General features: G+C 47.3%; 1 protein-coding gene and 1 long non-coding RNA gene across 2 annotated transcripts in view; one reads left to right on the forward strand and one right to left on the reverse strand.

The window, feature by feature from the left end:
• Positions 1-1,605: 1,605 nt before the first annotated feature.
• On the forward strand, positions 1,606-15,579 carry LOC122466190. Its single transcript, XR_006291528.1, has 3 exons — positions 1,606-2,159; positions 7,488-7,651; positions 13,519-15,579. It is a non-coding gene; the product is annotated as an uncharacterized LOC122466190 (long non-coding RNA).
• The window catches only part of DAAM1 (dishevelled associated activator of morphogenesis 1), a 184,120-nt gene continuing 178,567 nt past the window's right edge, over positions 13,636-19,188 (reverse strand). Inside the window, 1 exon segment of the mRNA XM_043548617.1 lies at positions 13,636-16,734. Coding sequence (XP_043404552.1) covers positions 16,525-16,734 — 210 coding nt within the window. The 3' untranslated portion in view covers positions 13,636-16,524.

Here is a 19,188-nt window from a genome sequence, read left to right on the forward strand (position 1 = left end):
CCATTTCACAGTCAGTGCAGTAACCAGGGTGTGGGGAGTCTGGCGAAGGATTGAGTATTTTTATATCCATCCCTTCTGGACGACACTCCAGCTGACAAAGTTTTTAGGCTGCTCTTAAAGCTCAACTCTCCCACCAGCTTCTCAAATCCACTCGATCCCACCTTCTCCAGACGAGCCAGGCCGCTGTGAGGCCCTCCCCGGTTTCCAGACTCTCCAAAGGTGGATGGTGGGTGCTGCTTTGCTTAGTGCCTTGGCCAGATGAGCACCAGTCCTCCTGGCTGGTGGTGGGGACTGGCTTAGGTTTCTGTGTCCTTTCTTTCCCGACATTGGCTGGCTGCATCGTGCGTCACCAGGCTGCAGTACACTCAGCAGCTGCCTGGTAAGGGAAACCCTCAGTCACCTGCCTGGACGAGTAGCAGAAGTGCACCAGCCTCTAGGGTCAGGTGGCTGAAATGCAGAGCCTGGAGCGTGCCACAGTCTCTCGCTGGGGCGCATAAGGAACCATCCACACTGGGGATGACCGTGGAAAATCTGGGGATGGCTGCCCTCTTGGTGGGAACTTGGTGGGAACCTGTGGTAAAGGTTTCATGAAGTCTTGTAGCCTATTCAGAATAATGGATGTTTACTGCTCTGTGGCTAGGGTGACCAGACAGCAAATGTGAAAAATCGGGACAGGGGGTGGAAGGTAAGAGGAGCCTATATAAGAAAAAGACCCCAAAATCAGTTCTGTCCCTATAAAATCAGGACATCTGGTCACCCTACCTGTGGCGTTTGCTCTATTCCTAATCCTTAAAATAGGAACTACTACAAATGCAGTGATGAATTTAACAGTAAAGGTCTGCTTAGTAAAGGCACAAACTGCCATTGGCTGGCTGTTCCTGACCGGTGTGTTTTGTGTGACGTTATTCTGAAATTCAAGATGAATCAAATGTTTCTATAGAAAAAGCAAAGGCTATTGCACTCCCTCAGCATTCATTCAAGGGATCATTTGAGTCTATTTACCTTCACCACAGCAGGCCGGGCGCTGCACCATGTCCGAGACACGGAGATTGTACGATCAACGATTCGAAGCAGGTTGTTCATCAGATTGTTTACCAAATGTTTATCAGACCCTTAGACAAAGCTCCCAGCAGGGAGACATGAAGTAGTGAGAGTGATGGATTGGGATTATCCCCTACTAGGGATGAAATCAGGAAGGTGTGCTTTTACTTCTGTTTCTAATTAGTATGGAAAGAAGTGGGGGGGAAGAAAAGAACACCCCCACCCCAAAAGGGTTTGGATCCCTCCAAAGAATGCTGGTAGCTTGTCCACCTCCCCAGCCCTGAGACACAGGAATAAATAGGAGAAAATATTATTGTGTAATATATTTTTACATGTGAAATGTTACTTTAAACCCTTCCTTTCTCCTTGGTTTTTCGTGGTATAAAGCCCTGCACTGGTTTCATGTTATGTTAACAATCAAACCGTACTGTGAAACTCTGTAACAAACAGCTGTGATGTTAATCACCATTACACATGCCAGTGCAGCTGGAGTTTGACAAAACATGAGGTCACACAAGCTCTCTTCAGTGGGAAGCACTGGTCTATAAATAGGAAAACCATCCTGTATTTGCCAAGACTGACATTGCCTGTGTGTTTGACCACACCAAAAGGAAGCTACAACGAATAAAGACTAATGGTGAGCTGGACAGAGGTGCTCTGAATTACAGACATCATCAATGTACAGTGTTGTGCTTAACGGGTGCAATGTCACTGTTAGTGGCCAGCTTGAAATTAAAGTTTTTAAATGCAGGCACTTCTTTTGAGCAAGAATCCTGAAAAAATGAGAAAGCACTGAAAATCCAGGAATCTTGATGGAAAGTGTATAGAAAGAAGACTTGCGTTATGATGGGGGATTTCAATCTGGAGGATATATGCTGGATGTGTCATGCTGTAACTAGTAAAGTAACTCTGGAGTTCCTAAAAATCATAGATAACTATCTAAGGGCTTGTCTACACTTACCGGGGGATCGACGCATGGCGATTGATGCATCGGCGGCCGATTTAGCGGGTCTAGTGAAGACCCACTAAATTGACTGCAGATCACTCTCCCGTACTCCACCTGAACAAGAAGTGCAAGGGGAGTCGACGGATCGACATAGTGTAGTGTGGACCCTGCGGTAAGTAGATCTAAATACGTCGACTTCAGCTATGTTATTCATGTAGCTGAAGTCACATAACTTAGATCGAGTTCCCCCTGTAGTGTAGACAAGGCCTAACACAACAAATATTGTAACTCAGTGTAATTCCATATTAGCCCTCATTTTGACTGATAAAGATAAATTGATCAGTGACCTAAATATTGACGGTTGCCTAGGTGCAAGTGATCACGACCTAATCTCATTTGCTGTGTGCAACCCAACAATAAATATATTTGGTGCTTTTAAAAAAAGCGGTTTCCCAAAGCTGAAAACAATTGTGAGCAAAATTGAGTAGGAGAAAAAGAATGTGAATGATAATTGGGAATTGTTTAAGAATGCTTTTTAAATACCTAAACCACACTATACCACAATCTGGAAAGAAAGCTTCTTTGGGTAAAAAACTTCCTGATTAAGAGGAGAGATGAAAGTAGCAATGCAAAATAATATTATATAGCAAATGGAAAAATGTGGAAGTTAATAGCAATGAGCACAAATTGGCAATTCGTACATGCAGACTATTGATAAGGGAAACTAAAGGTATCAGTGAAACATCTGTGGCCAATAGGGGAAAGGAAAATAAGGAATTCTTTAAATATATCAGTAACAAACAAAATCCTAGCAATGGTATAGGTCTGGTACTAGATAAGGATGATGAAATTGTAAATCATGAAGTAGAAAAAGCAGAAGTGTTCATTAAATATTTCTGTTCTGTGTTCAGAAAGATGATGATGTATTCATATCTTACTCTGATAATACAATATTTTCTACTCAGTCAGTAACTAGGGAGGATGTTAGACAGCAACTATTAAATGTTTTTAAAACTGCAGGAATGGATAACTTGCACCCAAGAGTATTAAAAGAATTGGGCAAGATGCTATCTGAAACATTTAAGTTGATTTAAAATGGAATGGTAAGTAATGAAAGAGACAAGTCAGTTATTCAGGTCAACCTGGACCACTTGGTAAGGTTGGCTTGTTTGAGTAACATGCTTTAATATGCCCAAATGCAATATCTAGCAACAAAGAATATAGGTTACACTTACAAGATAGGGGACTGCAGCCTGGAATGCAGTGAGACAGAAAAGGACTTAGATATAACAGTAGATAACCTATTAAACGTAACCTCCCAGTGTAATGCTGTAACTAAGAGGACAAATACAATCCTTGGATGCATAAGCAGGAGAATATCAAATAGGAGTAAGGGAGGTGGAATTACCTCTGTATACGGTAAGAGTGAGACCATTACTGGAATATTGTGCCCAATTCTGATATCCACACTTCACAGAGGATATTGTTGGAATTAATATTAGATAATTATAAATATTAATATGAGTGTCTGGGGGGGGGATGTCTCTAAGTTAACAAAGGAATTTATGATTAAGTTTGAAGGTCAAATGTATTTTATACAATTGCTCTAAACCTGCCTACCAGCTTAAAATCAGCTGTCACTACACCCAAGACCAAGGCAGTAAGGTAGTATTCAGAAGCATGTGATCGGTACACTTACAAATAGGCAGCCAGTGGGGAAAACTGGTTCATCCTGGTGTGCTCCAGCCTGTTCAGGTAAGGTCTGACAAAGAACTCGCCAATTCCAAATCTTTTTATACCTTTTCACAAACCAACAAGGTCACCACTGGAGCTAAGAACTAATTTAAAGGCAGTTCACCCGAATGTTCAATTTTAATCCAGAGAAGAATTACAACCTCCTTTCTGCCTCAGATCTTTCCTCCCTATCTCTTCCCTTCCTTCCTGCTGACCACCAGCTTTTCACTGCACCTGGTTCACATAGGCTTGGCTTTGCAGATGACACTGGTATCCGGGGTGGAAGTTCCATGTAGGCTCCTTAAGACAGAGTCTTATGGTCTTATTTAAAGCCCTCTGCAGTCACCTCTATAGTCAGAGACCTTCTTTTTAGAAACTTCCCCTTATCTCAGCAGTTGTTCTTTGAACCAGATACTCTCCCTACCTCATTCCTTCTGGCCCTATAACTCATTGTTTTCAAGGCCTTCCTTCTCCTTGCTGGTCAGGGCCTTTCTTTACAACACACATTGTTCCTTAACCAAACTTAAGCTAACTCGAATTTGTTGATTTCATATTTATCCTACGGATGTTGACAAATTAAAAAGGGTTCAGAAGGGCGCCAGAGGCTTCTGAAGCTCAATCTGTGTAGTTTAGCCAAGAGAAGATGATTTGGTCACAGTCTACAAGCACCTATATGGAGAAGAGATTTCTGATAGCAGATGGCTCGTTAACGTAGCAGATAAATGTATAACAAGATCCTCTGGTCAGAAGTTGACTCGAAACAAATTCAGACTAGGAATACGGTGCAAATTTTTAACGTTAAGGGCAATTAGCCATTGGAACAACAATGTGGTGGTTTCTCCATCACTTGAAGTCTTTATAATCAAACTAGCTGCCTTTCTAAAGGAGATGCTGTCCCACAAACAGAAGTTATTGCTCGATGCAAGAATTACTGGGGGAGGTGAGATGCAGGAGGTCAGCCGAGATGAGCATCATGTCCCAGCTGGCCTTCAAATCTATGCATCTCCCCTTATAATGAGGCACTTCCCTGTTGGCGCTGTTTTCTCCCCCACGAGTGAGAACATGTCACATCCCAGGACAGCCGCTGCCCAACAATTGCTTCATTTTCTAACATGGGCACTTGTTTTGATAAATGGCTGATAAATACCTTCTTCATGCTCAGGATCAATGTCATTTTCCCCAGCACTCACTCAGACTAGTTAAGGCTGAAAAAGCAGGAACTCGGCAGATTCGCTCCAAATGAGCTGATGCCCTGTTTTGCATGTTTTGATGAATATGCATTGCCTAATTTACATAAATGTCAGCAAATAGCCTGATTACCCCAATTTAAGCCTGACAAGTCAGCAGCATGGAACACGCTTTAGGAATAAAGCGGTCGCTGTGCTCCTCGCTGGCTCTGGTATCTTGCCTGGGTTGGTGGCCAGATAACCTAGGCAACTCCTTGAAGCTTTGTCCTCTTGCTCCTCCTTTGGGAGGGGATGTAGCTGTGTTGCCAGCCCTAAACTGGGAGGGGGAATCTGGCTGCTTCCTGCCATCACTTGGGCTTTCTCTAGCTGGGCTGCTGGAGGCTCCTTTCACCTCACTGCCCCTGCTTGCTACTCCCATCCCTTGCTTGAGGGAGGAAGGAGGGTCCTGGCTGGGCTGGCTGCTCCCTGCCTGGAGATGGGGCCACAGCCACATCTCAGGGTCATTCTAGCCTTAACCTTGGGTCTCTGGCCAGTGGTGGATTGGGGGTAGGGTGACCAGATGTCCCAATTTTATAGGGACAGTCCTGATTTTGGGGGCTTTTTCTTACATAGGCTTCTATTACCCCCCACCCCCTGTCCCGATTTTTCACGCTTGCTATCTGATCACCCTAGTTGCGGGACTATGCTCTGGGCCACATTTTGTGGTTAGAGTCCTCTCAGCTGCCCAAAGGACTGACCACCCTTCCCCCGCCAAAAAAATCCCATAGGTTATAAAGCCTAGAACATCTCTTCAGCTTCTCCAGAACAGGCCCCTCCCTGCTGGAGCTGGATCCCCATACCACACGACTTCTGGCTGTCCTTGCATTGTGGTGGGCAGGGTAGGAGCCCTGGATGCCTTTGGCTGCTTTAGAGCCACAAAACAGATGAGATATTGAGCTTAAAACATCACTGAGAGCTTCCCACAGGCAGACCAGGGGTTGCAGATGGGCTGATAAACCACATCTGTCTGAAACTGCAGAGCTATCGGCTAGACCAGCATTTGTTAACCAGTGGGTCGCGACGCCCAGGGTCATGAAAGGTAGTCAGGGGACGGGGTAGCAAGACATTAAAAATTTTATACTCTAAGCACAGAAAAGCTCTCTCCCCCACTCCCCTCACTGTTCAAGGCCAAATATTCTCTGTTAATCTCTAGAAACACACACACACAACTTGTATTGGTCTTTCAGTGTTGTCACGGAGATATGTTTTACTCATATTTATACAGTAAACATAAGCGGACGCAAACATTTTTGACTATGACTAAGGGGCTGTGAACCGGAAAGGCTGAGAAACACTGATCTTGACTAATATTATTTGTTACACAGAAGCTCCTAGAGGCCTTGACTGAGACTCTGTAAAACCATGTTGTAAGAGACAATCCCTGCCCCAAAGGGCTAGTTTAGAAGCTAAATTCTGCTCTTATATGCATGAGATTAAATCCAGAGTTACACCCATGCTTTTCTCTGGAGTTACTCCAGATTTACAGTGGTGAAATAGAGCAGATTTGCTTCTAAGTGTTCATAAATGTAAATATCCATTGCTTGAAAATAGACCCAATGTAACTGAACACAAATGTCTGTCATAGAAGTCTGCATATAGGACCCAACTCAGCAATGGAAAATCTCGTTAATGAGACGTCATCTTCAGCATTTAGTAATTTGAATTCAGTAAATCAGCATTTGTATCTTCATCCCGTGTGAAACCATGCTAGAGCATGGAAGAGCAGGCAGGCCAAGAGCTGTGTGCAGGGCTTCCATGAAGATCTGCTTCTGCTGTCGTTTCGGCTGCAGGAAATCCTTTGTTTACCACAAAGGAAGCACATACATGGTTTTGCCCTCCCTGGTTTTCTTCCACGTGAGATCGGAGATGAAAACTTAATGCTGTTGCTGAGGCAACTGCTCTAGAAATGAAAAATAATTGCTGGGAACATAAAGCCACAGTACAATCAGGTTCTGGTGCTGTAGTCACGGTGCATTAAACAGTTTACCCTCATCATTTGAGAATGAACTATTTCCAAGTGATCCATAGTGCTTTTCAGCTGGGAGATCTGAAAGCACTCGCTAAAGAAAGGTAGGTGCCATTATCCTCATGGTGAAACAGAGGCATAGAGAGATTAAGGCCCAGAGCCAGTGGGAGTTAGGATGCCTTAAAAAGAACAGGAGGACTTGTGGCACCTTAGAGACTAACCAATTTGAGCATAAGCTTTCGTGAGCTACAGCTCACTTCATCAGATGCATTCAGCAGCTCACGAAAGCTTATGCTCAAATAAATTGGTTAGTCTCTAAGGTGCCACAAGTACTCCTTTTCTTTTTGCGGATACAGACTAACACGGCTGCTACTCTGAAACCTGTCGGATGCCTTAAGTAACTTGTCCAAGCTCATAGGGGTGGATCTCAGGGGCAGATCCAGGAATCAAAGCCAAGCTGCCAGGTTCTTACACAAGAAGGCAGCGTGGTGGGCAGGACTTTGGAAAACGTCGTTTATAGGCAGGCTGGGCAGAATTCAATGTTTATTTTAAAGATTTATTTTTATTGTTACAGGTGCTGGCAATGAAGGGGAGGGAGTAAGGTTAGCGCCGAGAGCGGGGCTGCAGGAGGCTCCCTACACAGCCAATGGGGCCCAAGATGCTGGGGCACAAAGTGCTTGGGAAGCTGCAGCGCTGACCTGCGGGAGCAGAGACCCCAGCCAGGACTGCAAGGAGGAGGTAGAGGATGAGCCCCGGCCATGAGGACAGAGTCATTTAGCAAAGGGTTGGCCTCCCCCAGGGCTGGGGGTGGGGCTCCTCTCAGTCCCAGCCAGCCAGTCTCTGCTCTGCCCCACCAGGACTGCAGACTTCCCAGTGCCCTGAGCCTGCAGGGCCCAGGTGGCACCGGCTCTGTGGCAGCACAGAGAGCCCCCTGCAGCCACAGGAGTGAGGAAACGGGTCTGTGATGGGGGAGAGGGGCCCCCGAAGGGATCCCTGCACTTCTGCAGGGATGGTCACACCCGCTCCCTGCAGGCACAACCGGGGGAGGCTGCAGGTCCACCAGCTGCTCCCGAGTGGGTTTTGTTTGTGACAGCAGCAGAAATGGACATTTAATGACACCTAGCAATTAAACGCGAGTCCTGCCATGCCTACTTCTAGCTGTGTCATTCCCCTGTAACAAAACGGTCCCTGTCCCAAAGGTGACCTGTCACCATATTAAAGGCACAAGCCCTAAAGGTCCTTGCCGCATGACATCATAACCTAGGAAAGGAAAATGTTCAGCCTCATCCCAGCCATCGTCCTCTGCAGGAAGGAGCGCTGGCGAGCCAGGCACCCCAAACGCAGACCATTTGGAGCCATGGCCAAGAGCACGAAGCAGCAACGATAATTGTCCAAGGATCCAAGCAGCAGCAGTCGCCGCCCCTAGTAAAGTGTTCCCCTAACCTGAGCATTTAGCTACGTAGGAGGAAGAGGCAAGAAACTCCCAGCAGTCAGCTGGATACCTGTGAAGGGATTTCGCACTCCTCTGTCTCTGCCCCCTTGCCTCAGAGCGCTTTCGCCTTTTACTTGCCGAGTCAATGGAACAGTGAAGTTACTCGATAGGCCAGCAGTTCTCAAACTGTGGGTCGGGACCCCGTGTTAATGGGGTCGCCAGGGCTGGCGGCAGGCTTGCTGGGGCCTGCGGCTGAACCCCGAGCCCCACTGCCTGGGGCCAAAGCTCAAGGACTTCAGGCCCAGGTGGCAGGGCTTTCGCTGGACAGGCTCAGATTTCAGTTCCCCCCTCCTGGGGTCATGTAGTAATTTTTGTTGTCACAAGGGGATCATAAGAACATAAGGACGTCCATACTGGGTCAGACCAAAGGTCCATCTAGCCCAGTATCCTGTCTGCTGACAGTGGCCAATGCCAGGTGCCCCAGAGGGAATGAACAGAACAGGTCATCATCAAGTAATCCACCCCCTGTTGCCATCGCGGTGCATTAACCAGGTATTTCGTCTAGCTCCCTAGATTAATACCCGCACAGTTACTTAGCATCAGAGGAAAACATAGGGTTGCCCGGGGACAATATAATCCAACATGAACATCTCAGAGGCTAGTAAGATAGCTGGTGGCTCTCCCAGAGCTGAAACAGCCATTGCAGCTGTAACTGCTCTGCATGGACCTCGTAGGAAACATCACAGTGAAAGCCTTAGGACTCGGCCTAGTCTGGACTAGCCAAGTCAGCTCACTGCTTTACCTTCTTCACCAACCCCCTCCCGCATCACGTCCAGAAGCGCTATGGCATGACTATTCCAGCAGAAGGCAGGGAACCAGGTTCTGTCCAAGGAGCCATATGAAGAGAGTGGATACTGCACCTCCTACCCTGCATTAGATAGAAGAGAGGTCAAATGACTTCACTTTAGGGTGACCCCCATTGTGTATTATATAGAGGAGCCCTTATTTAGACCCTGATTCAGAAAAGCATGTGAGAATACTTAAACCCAAGGGAGCCAGCATGGCCTAGTGGGTAGAGCACTGGCCTGGTGCTCAGGAGACCTCGGCTCTAGTCCCACCTCACCCAAGAGACGAGTCATTTGAACGTTCCTGTGCCTCAGTTTCCCCATCTGTAAAACGGGGATAATGATACTGCTCTCCTTTGTAAAGTGCTTGGAGATCTACTAAGACAAGCTAGGTGTTCATTATGTGTTCAACTTTATGCACATGCTTAAGTGCTGTCCTGAAGCCAGGCTGTGGCACTTAATATTCCCTGACCCCCAAGGGAGTTAAATAATTGATCTGATAAAACATGTATTTTAAGCATTAATACTGCAAATAATCACTGTGCTCCAGTATGGAATTCACTAGCCCCTGGGGGAAAAGTGCTGTAGAAATAAGCTTTGCCCTGGATTTTAGCTCCCTTTATAGCCCTGAAACAGCTGTGACTTCACTTCAGTGAAACACAGAGCTTCTCTCGTGCACCAGCCTCCCCCTTGTCGCTGGACACAGCTCTCGCCCCTCAGCACACGCACTTTTAATGCTTATTGGGAATTTTTCCTAACCAAACTAATGCCCCGACTCAGGCTGACCAGAGAAAAGAAAAATTCAGTCCGGGCACTGGTTTACAACCAACCAACCCACCCAGAGACAGGTAAGTTGTGAAAGGATAAAAAGACAATTGACTCAACCAGAGTTAAGCGGAAAGAAAGTAAAAATGCCAGACAATGGTTCATGTCAGTCACTTACTGCCATGGTAACAATTTGGTTTTGAACTGATGAAAAAGCATGGAGAAGGCCAAAGAGCACGTGAGACCTTTTCCTCTGCAACTCGCTGACTGGCATTTTTCACATGGTCTTTGTGCTGCTGAGCAGCGAACGCCTCCTCCACTCGCCTTTCCACCTGGGGGGTGGATTTGATGATGTTCAGATTCAGGCCCCATGGAGACAGAAACGGTCTCTGAACAAGGGACTATTCTTCAGTACGTAGCAAGGAGTTTCTTCCACTCCCTCTCCCCCCAAACCAGTCACCCCCACTTCTGCATTTTGGTTTGGGGTGGGCAAAGCCCACTAGAGCAGGGCAGGAAGGGATTAAAGGTCCCTGTTGGGGCTGCTGGCAGAGGCCAGCCACATCCCACACCACTGTTCTATAGCCCAAGGCAGAAGAGAGTGAGTGGATGCTCTGAGCAGCCTGGGACTAGAGCCCCTGGAAACAGGCCAGCTGGTGGTTAACCTGTCTCACCGATTTTATTTGTTAGTGGAATCAGATCCCAGGCATGAGGACTAGATCTTAGAGCCAGAGCCCTACCTGTGCTGTATCTCCCCCTTCCTCCCCACGCTTGCTGGCCCTACTCCCACACCGCACCCCTATTTCCATCCCAGAGAGGCCAAGGTGGGAGCAGCAGCAGGGCCTCTACCCCCTCTTCCAGAGGGTCCCCCCAGGACTTACCCCAGCTGCTGGGGTAGAGTGGTACGCTCTCCCCCCAAAGCAGCGGGGCTTAGCCTGAACACCCAGGAGAGATGAATGGGGCAATGCACACCTCTGGGACCGATTGCTTCAGACTGGCCTCAGGCGCAGCAGCGTTAGTTACACTCGGCTCGCAGTGCCGGGCTTTTCTTTACAGACATGAGGGCCAGAGATTTCCTTTTTATTTTTAAATCTGAGCTTCTGACACTCCCATGACTCCAGGTACTGCGCCCCTTGATACAAAGCCTGTGCCTAAATCCAGCCCTGCCTGGAGCTGGTGGGGAAAGTCACCTACTTCCAGCCTTCTTTTAAGAATCGATTTTTGTTTAGCCCTTCGGAGTTCGTGGAAGGGACAGCTCATGGGACACGCTGTGTAGTGCCCAGCACAGTGACTTCCCCAGTGACAGAGTTTGGCTGTTCACATCTCTTTAAAACGTTTGTTATCCTGCTGTCATCTGGTGAGGGAGAAGATAAGGTCTAATTTCCCAGTGAGCTAGGCCCTAGGTGGGTGAGTTCTGGCTATGGATATTTATTCACAAGCCGGCTGAAGTGCAACATGCAGATCTCCCCACCCTCAGCCCAGAGGCAATAAAGGAGAGGCTGATCTCTCTTGCTCCCTGCAGTCCCAAGGGGGCTCCTTGGCATGGAGCACAAAATGCTGCCTTGCCACCCAGAGCCATTTGCAGGAGTGGCAACAGCTGAGCAGAACATTCCAGGGCCATTCTACCTACGCAGGGGCCATCTAGGGGAGTGCTGTTGCCCCTGCTCCAAACAGGATCATTGTGACTCACTGCCCCTCTGCTCCACTCCCAGCTGGCCTCTGCTGCCGCATGGCAATAAGCATGCTGGGACCAGGGCCACGGCGCACCTCTGGCTACACCTGCTGGGCCCGGGCTGTTATTCGAGGAGCCGCTACGTTGGGATTCTGTCTTGTATCTGCACTTCAGAGACAGAAGGAGATGGGAGGGGCGGGGGGGGGGGGGGCGGTGAGGATTCCTGAGCCCTCTCACCTCCCCTGCCCCATGCAGCCAGTGAGCCGTTTGCCTGAAGTAGGTCACAGGGTGGCTGCCTGAGAAAAGAAAATTAAAGTAAAGTTCATGGAGGATAGATCTGCCAATGGCTATTAGCCAAGGTGGTCAGAGACCCAGGTGTCCCAAAACCTCTGACTGCCAGAAGCTGGGACTGAGTGACCAGGGATGGAGGACACACAGTTGCGCTGTTCTGTTCATTCCCCCTGAAGCACGTGGCACCGGCTGCTGTCGGAAGACAGGATACCAGGCTAGACGGACCGTGGGTCCAGCCGTTCTTATGCTCTAAAGATTTCCAGAAACAAAAGCACTAAGATCAGCAGATGGGCTAGACCAGTGTGTTCAGAAACAACTCACCGCTCGGCTTGGCTGCAATTGGTACCCAGCCAGCAATGTCTGCTCGGTATTGCACAGCCCTGTCTCCTTCGTGGCACCAGACCCAAGGGCATCCGCAGGGACTCACTGTTCCCCGGATCCAGGCATAAGGAATTCAGTAATCACAAGAGACAGTTTCAAAGGTTAGGAAGAGGATACATGTAAATGATTGTGCCTCAGAAACAAAGATACCCTTTTCCATTCATGGTCATGGTGCGTGTTAGTAAACAAGCACAGCGCTGACTGCTGCATCCTCTTCGGCGGCACTGCCTTCGCCACGGGTCTCAGTTAACCGACACAGCAACGTCCTCTCCCAATCCCTCCCCCGCCCGCAATCTCTTCTGAGCTGGAGGGGTGGGGGCTGGATGCACAATCGGTCCTGTAGGAACATCTGAAATTGGTCTCTGCACACTGGAATCCGGTCTCACTCAGCCCTGTGCAGAGCAATGGCAGGAGGTCGACGCACCACTTATGTCCCATGTCAGCTCACACAGCTGGGCGTGAGTGGTGCAGACACTTCACACTGACTCTGCGCCCGGTCGGACTGCAACCTCAGACTGCAATCAGCGGCTGACCTGCCCTTTTGATCACACAAGGGCACTAGACAAAAATATATTTCTCCCCCCAGCCCCTCACTTAGCTGTTCCCTGCTCAGGTAGCCCTGTTCTCCCCTTTCTCCTGTTCCTCCCACCCTACCCAGGTCTATGCTATTCCCCTCCCATCCATGTTTTCATCTCCCTGCCCTTCAGATACCCCAATCTGACCAACCTCATTGCTCTGCCTGCTCTCCCCCTCCCTCAAACCCTCTCTGCTCCACAGTGAAGAGTAGATCTCTCCCTCCTCACTTTATTGCTCTGCCTTGGGCCAGGCTCTGTTAAACTGCAGCACCTCCTCCACTCTGGGCTCCATTCCCGACTGCCACAGACTTCCTGAGCGACCTGGGGTGAGTCACTTAGGGCAAAAGGGCTTACCTGACTCAGGAGTCTAAGTCCCATTGACTTTCAGACTCTTGAGTCAGTTAAGTGCTTTTGGAAAGCTTTGCTTTTAATCTTTTGTTCCTCAGCGAAATGGAGACAGTAATTCCTTCCCTTTCAGGGGTGCCACCAGAGTGAATTCACTGGCTGTGAGGTGCTCAATATGCAGACTGTACCAGCACACAGGTTGATACTCCAGGCTTACACTGGCAACAGACAGACTAGAATCTGGCCCTTTGTGAACTCATTTAAAAAAAACCCAACACGGTTTTTGTTTCATCTGTCCTTAGGGATCGGCAGCCTACTCGAAACTATCCAAAATAGGCTGCTTCACTTTCTTCTGAGGACACACAGGAACGGCTGCTCTACAAGTCGGCTTGAAAAATAACTCATGGGCTCCGTGGATGTACACTCAATGCAATTCTTTTGCTTTATTGCATATTGCCATCTTAAAAAATGTACAGTCTCATAACATACACAGCATTTCCTGGCAGCTAAACTACTAACATTCTTGCACCTAACTTGGTTGACTATTAAGCTACGAAGGTCCATGACATATACTTCAGTTCACAAGTAATTTTTTCCTTTTTGGCATTATTAAAAAAAAAAATCTGTAAAATACACACCCAAGAGAAGAGTGGCTACCGACACCAGCACCTGTTTAAAAGTAGCTTTCAACAATGGCACATGAAATTACCTGCACACGGCCTTTTGTTTGGAAAGAAAACTAAATAGCAAACGCAGCCCAATAACCAGGCTGACGGAAAACAAGAATGATCTGGAAGGGCAACTAAGCTCCCGAGCCTCCACGGGAATCCCACAGGGTGAAGCCCGAGAGCACCTCCTGGCTACACAGGCTGCGGAAGCGGGATCCCAGTGCAGGGCTGGAGGCCTTTTCAAAACGCATTATTCTAGCTAAACAATTAACTGACCATTCCTCAGATCATCAGACATGAGACTCCCCCACCCACCAAAAAGAGTCCGTTCCCTAAATTGTGTCAGCCCAAATTTCTTAAGCCATAAATAGAAAATATAAATAGAGGCACTTTAGTTAAGGAACAAGAATCACCATTAAACGTTTTTTTCCCTTCTTCTTCTTAAAACAAAGTGCTTCACTCCCAATCTTTGAAAATTTGCAGGTTTCGCAGTTGCTTTGATAGGAGGTGCAGGACTTTACTGAGCCGTAACTTTATATTTATTACTGCTTTATACGCTTTTTTTTTATACTTACAGTGTGTCGAACGTTGCAATGAGGAAAAACAAAAATTGTAAGACCACCGTTCTTGACAACTCTTTTTAGAGTGATACTTCACAGCTTTCAGAAAGCACAGAGACCCCGGGCCGGCTCTAGGTGCTAAGAACCATATTTTTATACAATTAGGTTAAACAGCACATTTGCTATACAGTACATATAGGAAAAATGACATCCCAATCCCACCGATAATACCCATTACATGAAAAACTTATTTCGAATAGTGTTAATATCTAGTACAACAGGGACAAACTAATCTCTCCACAGGAAAAAGAACAAAAAACAAAAAGATCATAAGAATATTGATGGTATAAAAGTTTGTTGGTTTAAAAAAAATAAAACCATCACAAATAAATAAAAGCAAAAAGTAACAGTCTTCCATATATTCTGTATAATTTAAGAATATTAAGTGTTACTAGGTTAATGGCATTTACTTTTTATTTTCCAATTTTTTTAATTTTTTTTTTTAAATTTATGTATTTATTACTTGTTACTATTTTACTCCCTGAGCTTTGGGGTTTTTTTGGACTGACATTTTACAGGTAGTTTTGCTAACAAATTTTAATGACAATATAAACAGCAAACCACTTGAAAAAGTACATTGTTAAGAGAGAAATATTTCTTGGCATCATTGCTACTGTATGTCTGTTAAAAACAAGCGGCCCGGTTCAAAGCCCACTGAAGTCAATGGGGGCCTGTCCATCGACACAATGGGTTTCAGATCAAGTCCTTTGTGCATTGGTTTAAAAGACCTTCAGTTCTGACCTACATTTAGGTTACGTCTACACTAGAAAAGCTACAGCAGCATAACCGCGTGCTGCGCCGCTGTAGTGCTTCAGTGTAGACACCCGCTACGACTACCGTCACTGTAGGTCGTCCATCTCCTCAAGAGGAGGCTGCTAGGCCAACAGAAGAATTCTTCCATTGACCTAGCACCGTCTGCACCAGGGGTTAGGTCAGCTTAACTACGTCGCTCAGGAGATTTTTCACACCCCTGAGCGACATAGTTCGGTTGACTTAACTTTTTAGCGCAGACCTGGCCTTACAGAGGAAACAATTTGTCCCACTGAATAGAAAAATGAGGGGGCGGGGGGGAAATGACAACACAAAGTTGATGCTCTTTGTCTCAGCAGAGCGCCCCTCCCTCCCCCGCTTCCTATTTGTCATGGGCAAGAAAACGCTGTCAAGTTAGAACTATGTCTATGGATTGTTATAGCAATAAGCACACTGTGATAATCTGTCTTCATCAAGAGCAAGGGTTGTGGAAAGAGAAGTACAGTGCTTCCCAAAAACAACTGAAAAGGGATTATCAAGAGAGTGTACAGTACGGAACTCACTGGAACCCGCACAAGAGCACAGATGTTCAAGTCTTGAATAATAATAAAATGGATTGTTTCCACTTGACTTTTTTCTTTTTTGTTTTAAACACTTCAGACTGTGTGCAAGGCTTTCCTAGTAGACTTTAACATAACTGTATTCTTACACCACCACTGCGGTCTCCAGGCTGATCCCCAGCAGTCCGTGATAACACCCCAGCACCAATGGTTAGGATAGCAGTGCCATTTTTGTTTCTCTCTGTGCTCTCCGACACCAGTTACACCAAGATAAAAAATTCCAAAGGGAGACCAAGTAGAAAATATTTCTCAATGCCTTTGTTTACTACAAGGAATGTTTTTGTCATCTCTTTCTCAGGAGACACAATGTTGTGCTTGTGCACCAGAATAACTACTTTTTGAACAATGTGGTTGAAGGAAAGAAAATGGAATTTGCACTCAGTGACCAGTGTCTATATACGTGTTTGTGTGGCACACATATATACACTGTCCTGCTTGACAGAGACATACAGACACTTATATTCTCCATACATACCAACAACCAGACTTTTTATATACACAACACACACACACACACACACACACACACACACACAAAGAGTGTGCCACTGTTTCGGTTTGAATTACAAGGCAGTATAATGAAAAATCCTAGCCACTTCAAAAAAGACTGCTAATCAGTTTTCTAAAAAAATGTTTACAAAACCAAAGGATTAGAAGTTGAGTTTGGTGACCGGCCTCTCGCGGCTGCTGTCCATCAGCTGGTTGGTGATGCGCTTGCGATTCCGTTTCAGTTTCGAAAGGTCTTTGTCAAAGACTTCACCTGACCGTAAAGCCGAAACGAGGTCGTCAAACTCCCCACCTTCCTCACTGTTTTCTTTCGCCTTTCTGGCCTTGCGCTCCCGCTCGCGCTGTTCTTTCAGCTAGGGGGGAACCAAGAAGAAAAATAATCCAGCTCATTTTTTGTAACACGTTGACCTGTATATAATTTAAGGCCTTGTTTTCGTTTTTTGGCCTGGTCTACATGTAAGTAATTTACCATCCTCCCTCTGTGGATTGGGGCGTGATTTTCTTTTTAAATCGAAATGGCTATACTGCTACAATCACTTGAATGGATGCAGTTAGATTAGTACAGAGGTGACTGACTGGGCTACTTATTCTCCCTCTCAAACCGGAAAGCAAGAGCAGTATAAAGCACAGACATCCCAGCATACCTGAATCCAGAGTACGGGGCCGTATTGCTTTAACTGTGCTGACACAGTTAAAGCAGGACAACCTGCAAGTGTAAAAAGCCTTCAGGTACCGCTGTGACTAGGGCTACGTTGCTCTAGCACGGGGTGGCCAACCTGAGCCTGAGAAGGAGCCAGAATTTACCAATGTACATCGCCAAAGAGCCACGGTAATACCTCAGCAGCCCCCCAACAGCTCCCACCCCCCGGCTCCCAGCGCCTCCCGCTCACCGGCAACCCTGCCGATCAGCACCTCCCCCTTCCTTCCTCCCCGCACCACCCGATCAGCTGTTTCGTGGCGATCAGCTGTTTCGTGGCGTGCAGGAGGCTTGGAGGGGGAGGGAGAGGAGCGAGGGCACAGCAGGCTCAGGGGAGGGGGCGGGAAAAGGTGGAGTGGGGGCAGGGCCCGGGGTTGAGCCGTGAGCACCCCCCGCACACCGGAAAGTTGGCGCTTGTAGCTCCAGGCCCGGAGCTGGTGCCTATACGAGGAGCCGCATGTTAAACTTCTGAAGAGCCGCACGGGGCTCCGGAGCCGCAGGTTGGCCACCCCTGGGCTAGCAGCACTTTCGGGAGCCCCCGGGTCTGCAGTGCACGTGTGCTGTGCCCCCACAGTGTGCACGGGAAGCAGGCCCTCTGCGCAACACACCCTTTGGGGGCAGCAGCGCACGCCCCTGTCCGTGCCTGGCCTGGCCGAAACATTGAGATTTTCTGGATTTCAATATTGGAAAAAAAAATCCCCATTCAAAAAATTAAAAGGAAAAATTCAACTAACATTCCCTCATGTTCCGATCAGCGATCGAGCTAGTCAGAGACATACTTTTACACATTTCAATGGGAGGAAGGAAATAAAGAAAAATTGATGAAATTCTTTTGGTGTTTTCAGCCAGGCCTGGCAATGCTGGCTGAATACAAGGGGCAGGGGTGGAGACAGAAGACAAAGGCCACAGCCCCATCTGTCCCCAGCCTATTTGGGGTGATCTAAGCCCCTTAGGGCACTAGCAGGGAGCAGCCTTTGTGTGATGGACCCCCACTCCACAGCGATCTCATCCTTTACTTAAAAACACCACCACAAATGCCCCAGAACCAGTGTATGTTCGACAGCTGGCCAGTAGACGTCGTTATCTATTTTGGTCGCTGCTTAGCAGCTACGTATATTGGTGGGATTCCAGTACAGTGACTGTGGTAACATGGCGTGCTTCCTATGCACGGTGCAGCAACATCACACCGCTGGCGTTGCTTTTGGGAGAACAATCCCGGTTTTGTCCTTCTCTCCTATGAAAGAGGCTCAGGCACGCCATAGTGACTATCAAAACCTTTATACCAGTTATCAGAACTGAACACAGTGGGGCCAAATTTATCCTTGGGGCAAGCTCGATAAGCTCTGTGGAGTTGAGCACCCCAATAAACTTGGCTCCTTTTCCCCATCAGATCATGACAGGCCACGTACTGAGAAACTGAGTCTGCAGCATTGCCTGCCTACTGAGATGGTGACTTGTCCACAGCAGGAAACTGCAGCCGCCAGGACTCTCATAAGGTGACTCTGAAAAAGATTTGGGGCTCGTGTTGGATAATCAGCTGAACACGAGCTCCCACTTCTTCTTAGTGTACGTGCAACATGCCTCAGGCGGCACGTGACCAGGATTCACCACTGGTTGGTTGTCTGGTTAGATCGTTAGCTTGCTCGCCCAGGCCACTGATGGGGAGTGTGACGTTACGGCTGATCCATGCCCCCAGCTCCCACTGCGATACTGTGGCCAAAAGAGCTAATGCGATCCTGAGATGCATAAATAGGGGAATTTCAAGTAATAGCAGAGAGTGTCTGTATTTGACGCTGGTGCAACGGCTGCTGGAATACTGTGTCCAGCGCGGGTACCCACAAGTCGAGAAGGATGTTGATACGTTGGAGAGGGCTCAGAGAAGAGCCTCGAGAATGATTCAAGGAATAGAAAACATGCCTTACAGTGATAGACTCAAAGAGCTCAATCTAGTTAGCTTAACGAAAAGAAAGCTAAGGGGTGACTTGATTACAGTCTATGAGGACCTATAAGGGGAACGAATATTTAATGGGCTCTTCCGTCTAGCAGAGAAAAGTCTAACATGATCCAATGGCTTGAAGTTGAAACTAGGCAAATTGAGACTGGATATAAG

The sequence above is a fragment of the Chelonia mydas genome, chromosome 6 (genome assembly GCF_015237465.2).
Source record: "Chelonia mydas isolate rCheMyd1 chromosome 6, rCheMyd1.pri.v2, whole genome shotgun sequence".
Classification (NCBI taxonomy): Eukaryota; Metazoa; Chordata; order Testudines; family Cheloniidae; genus Chelonia; species Chelonia mydas.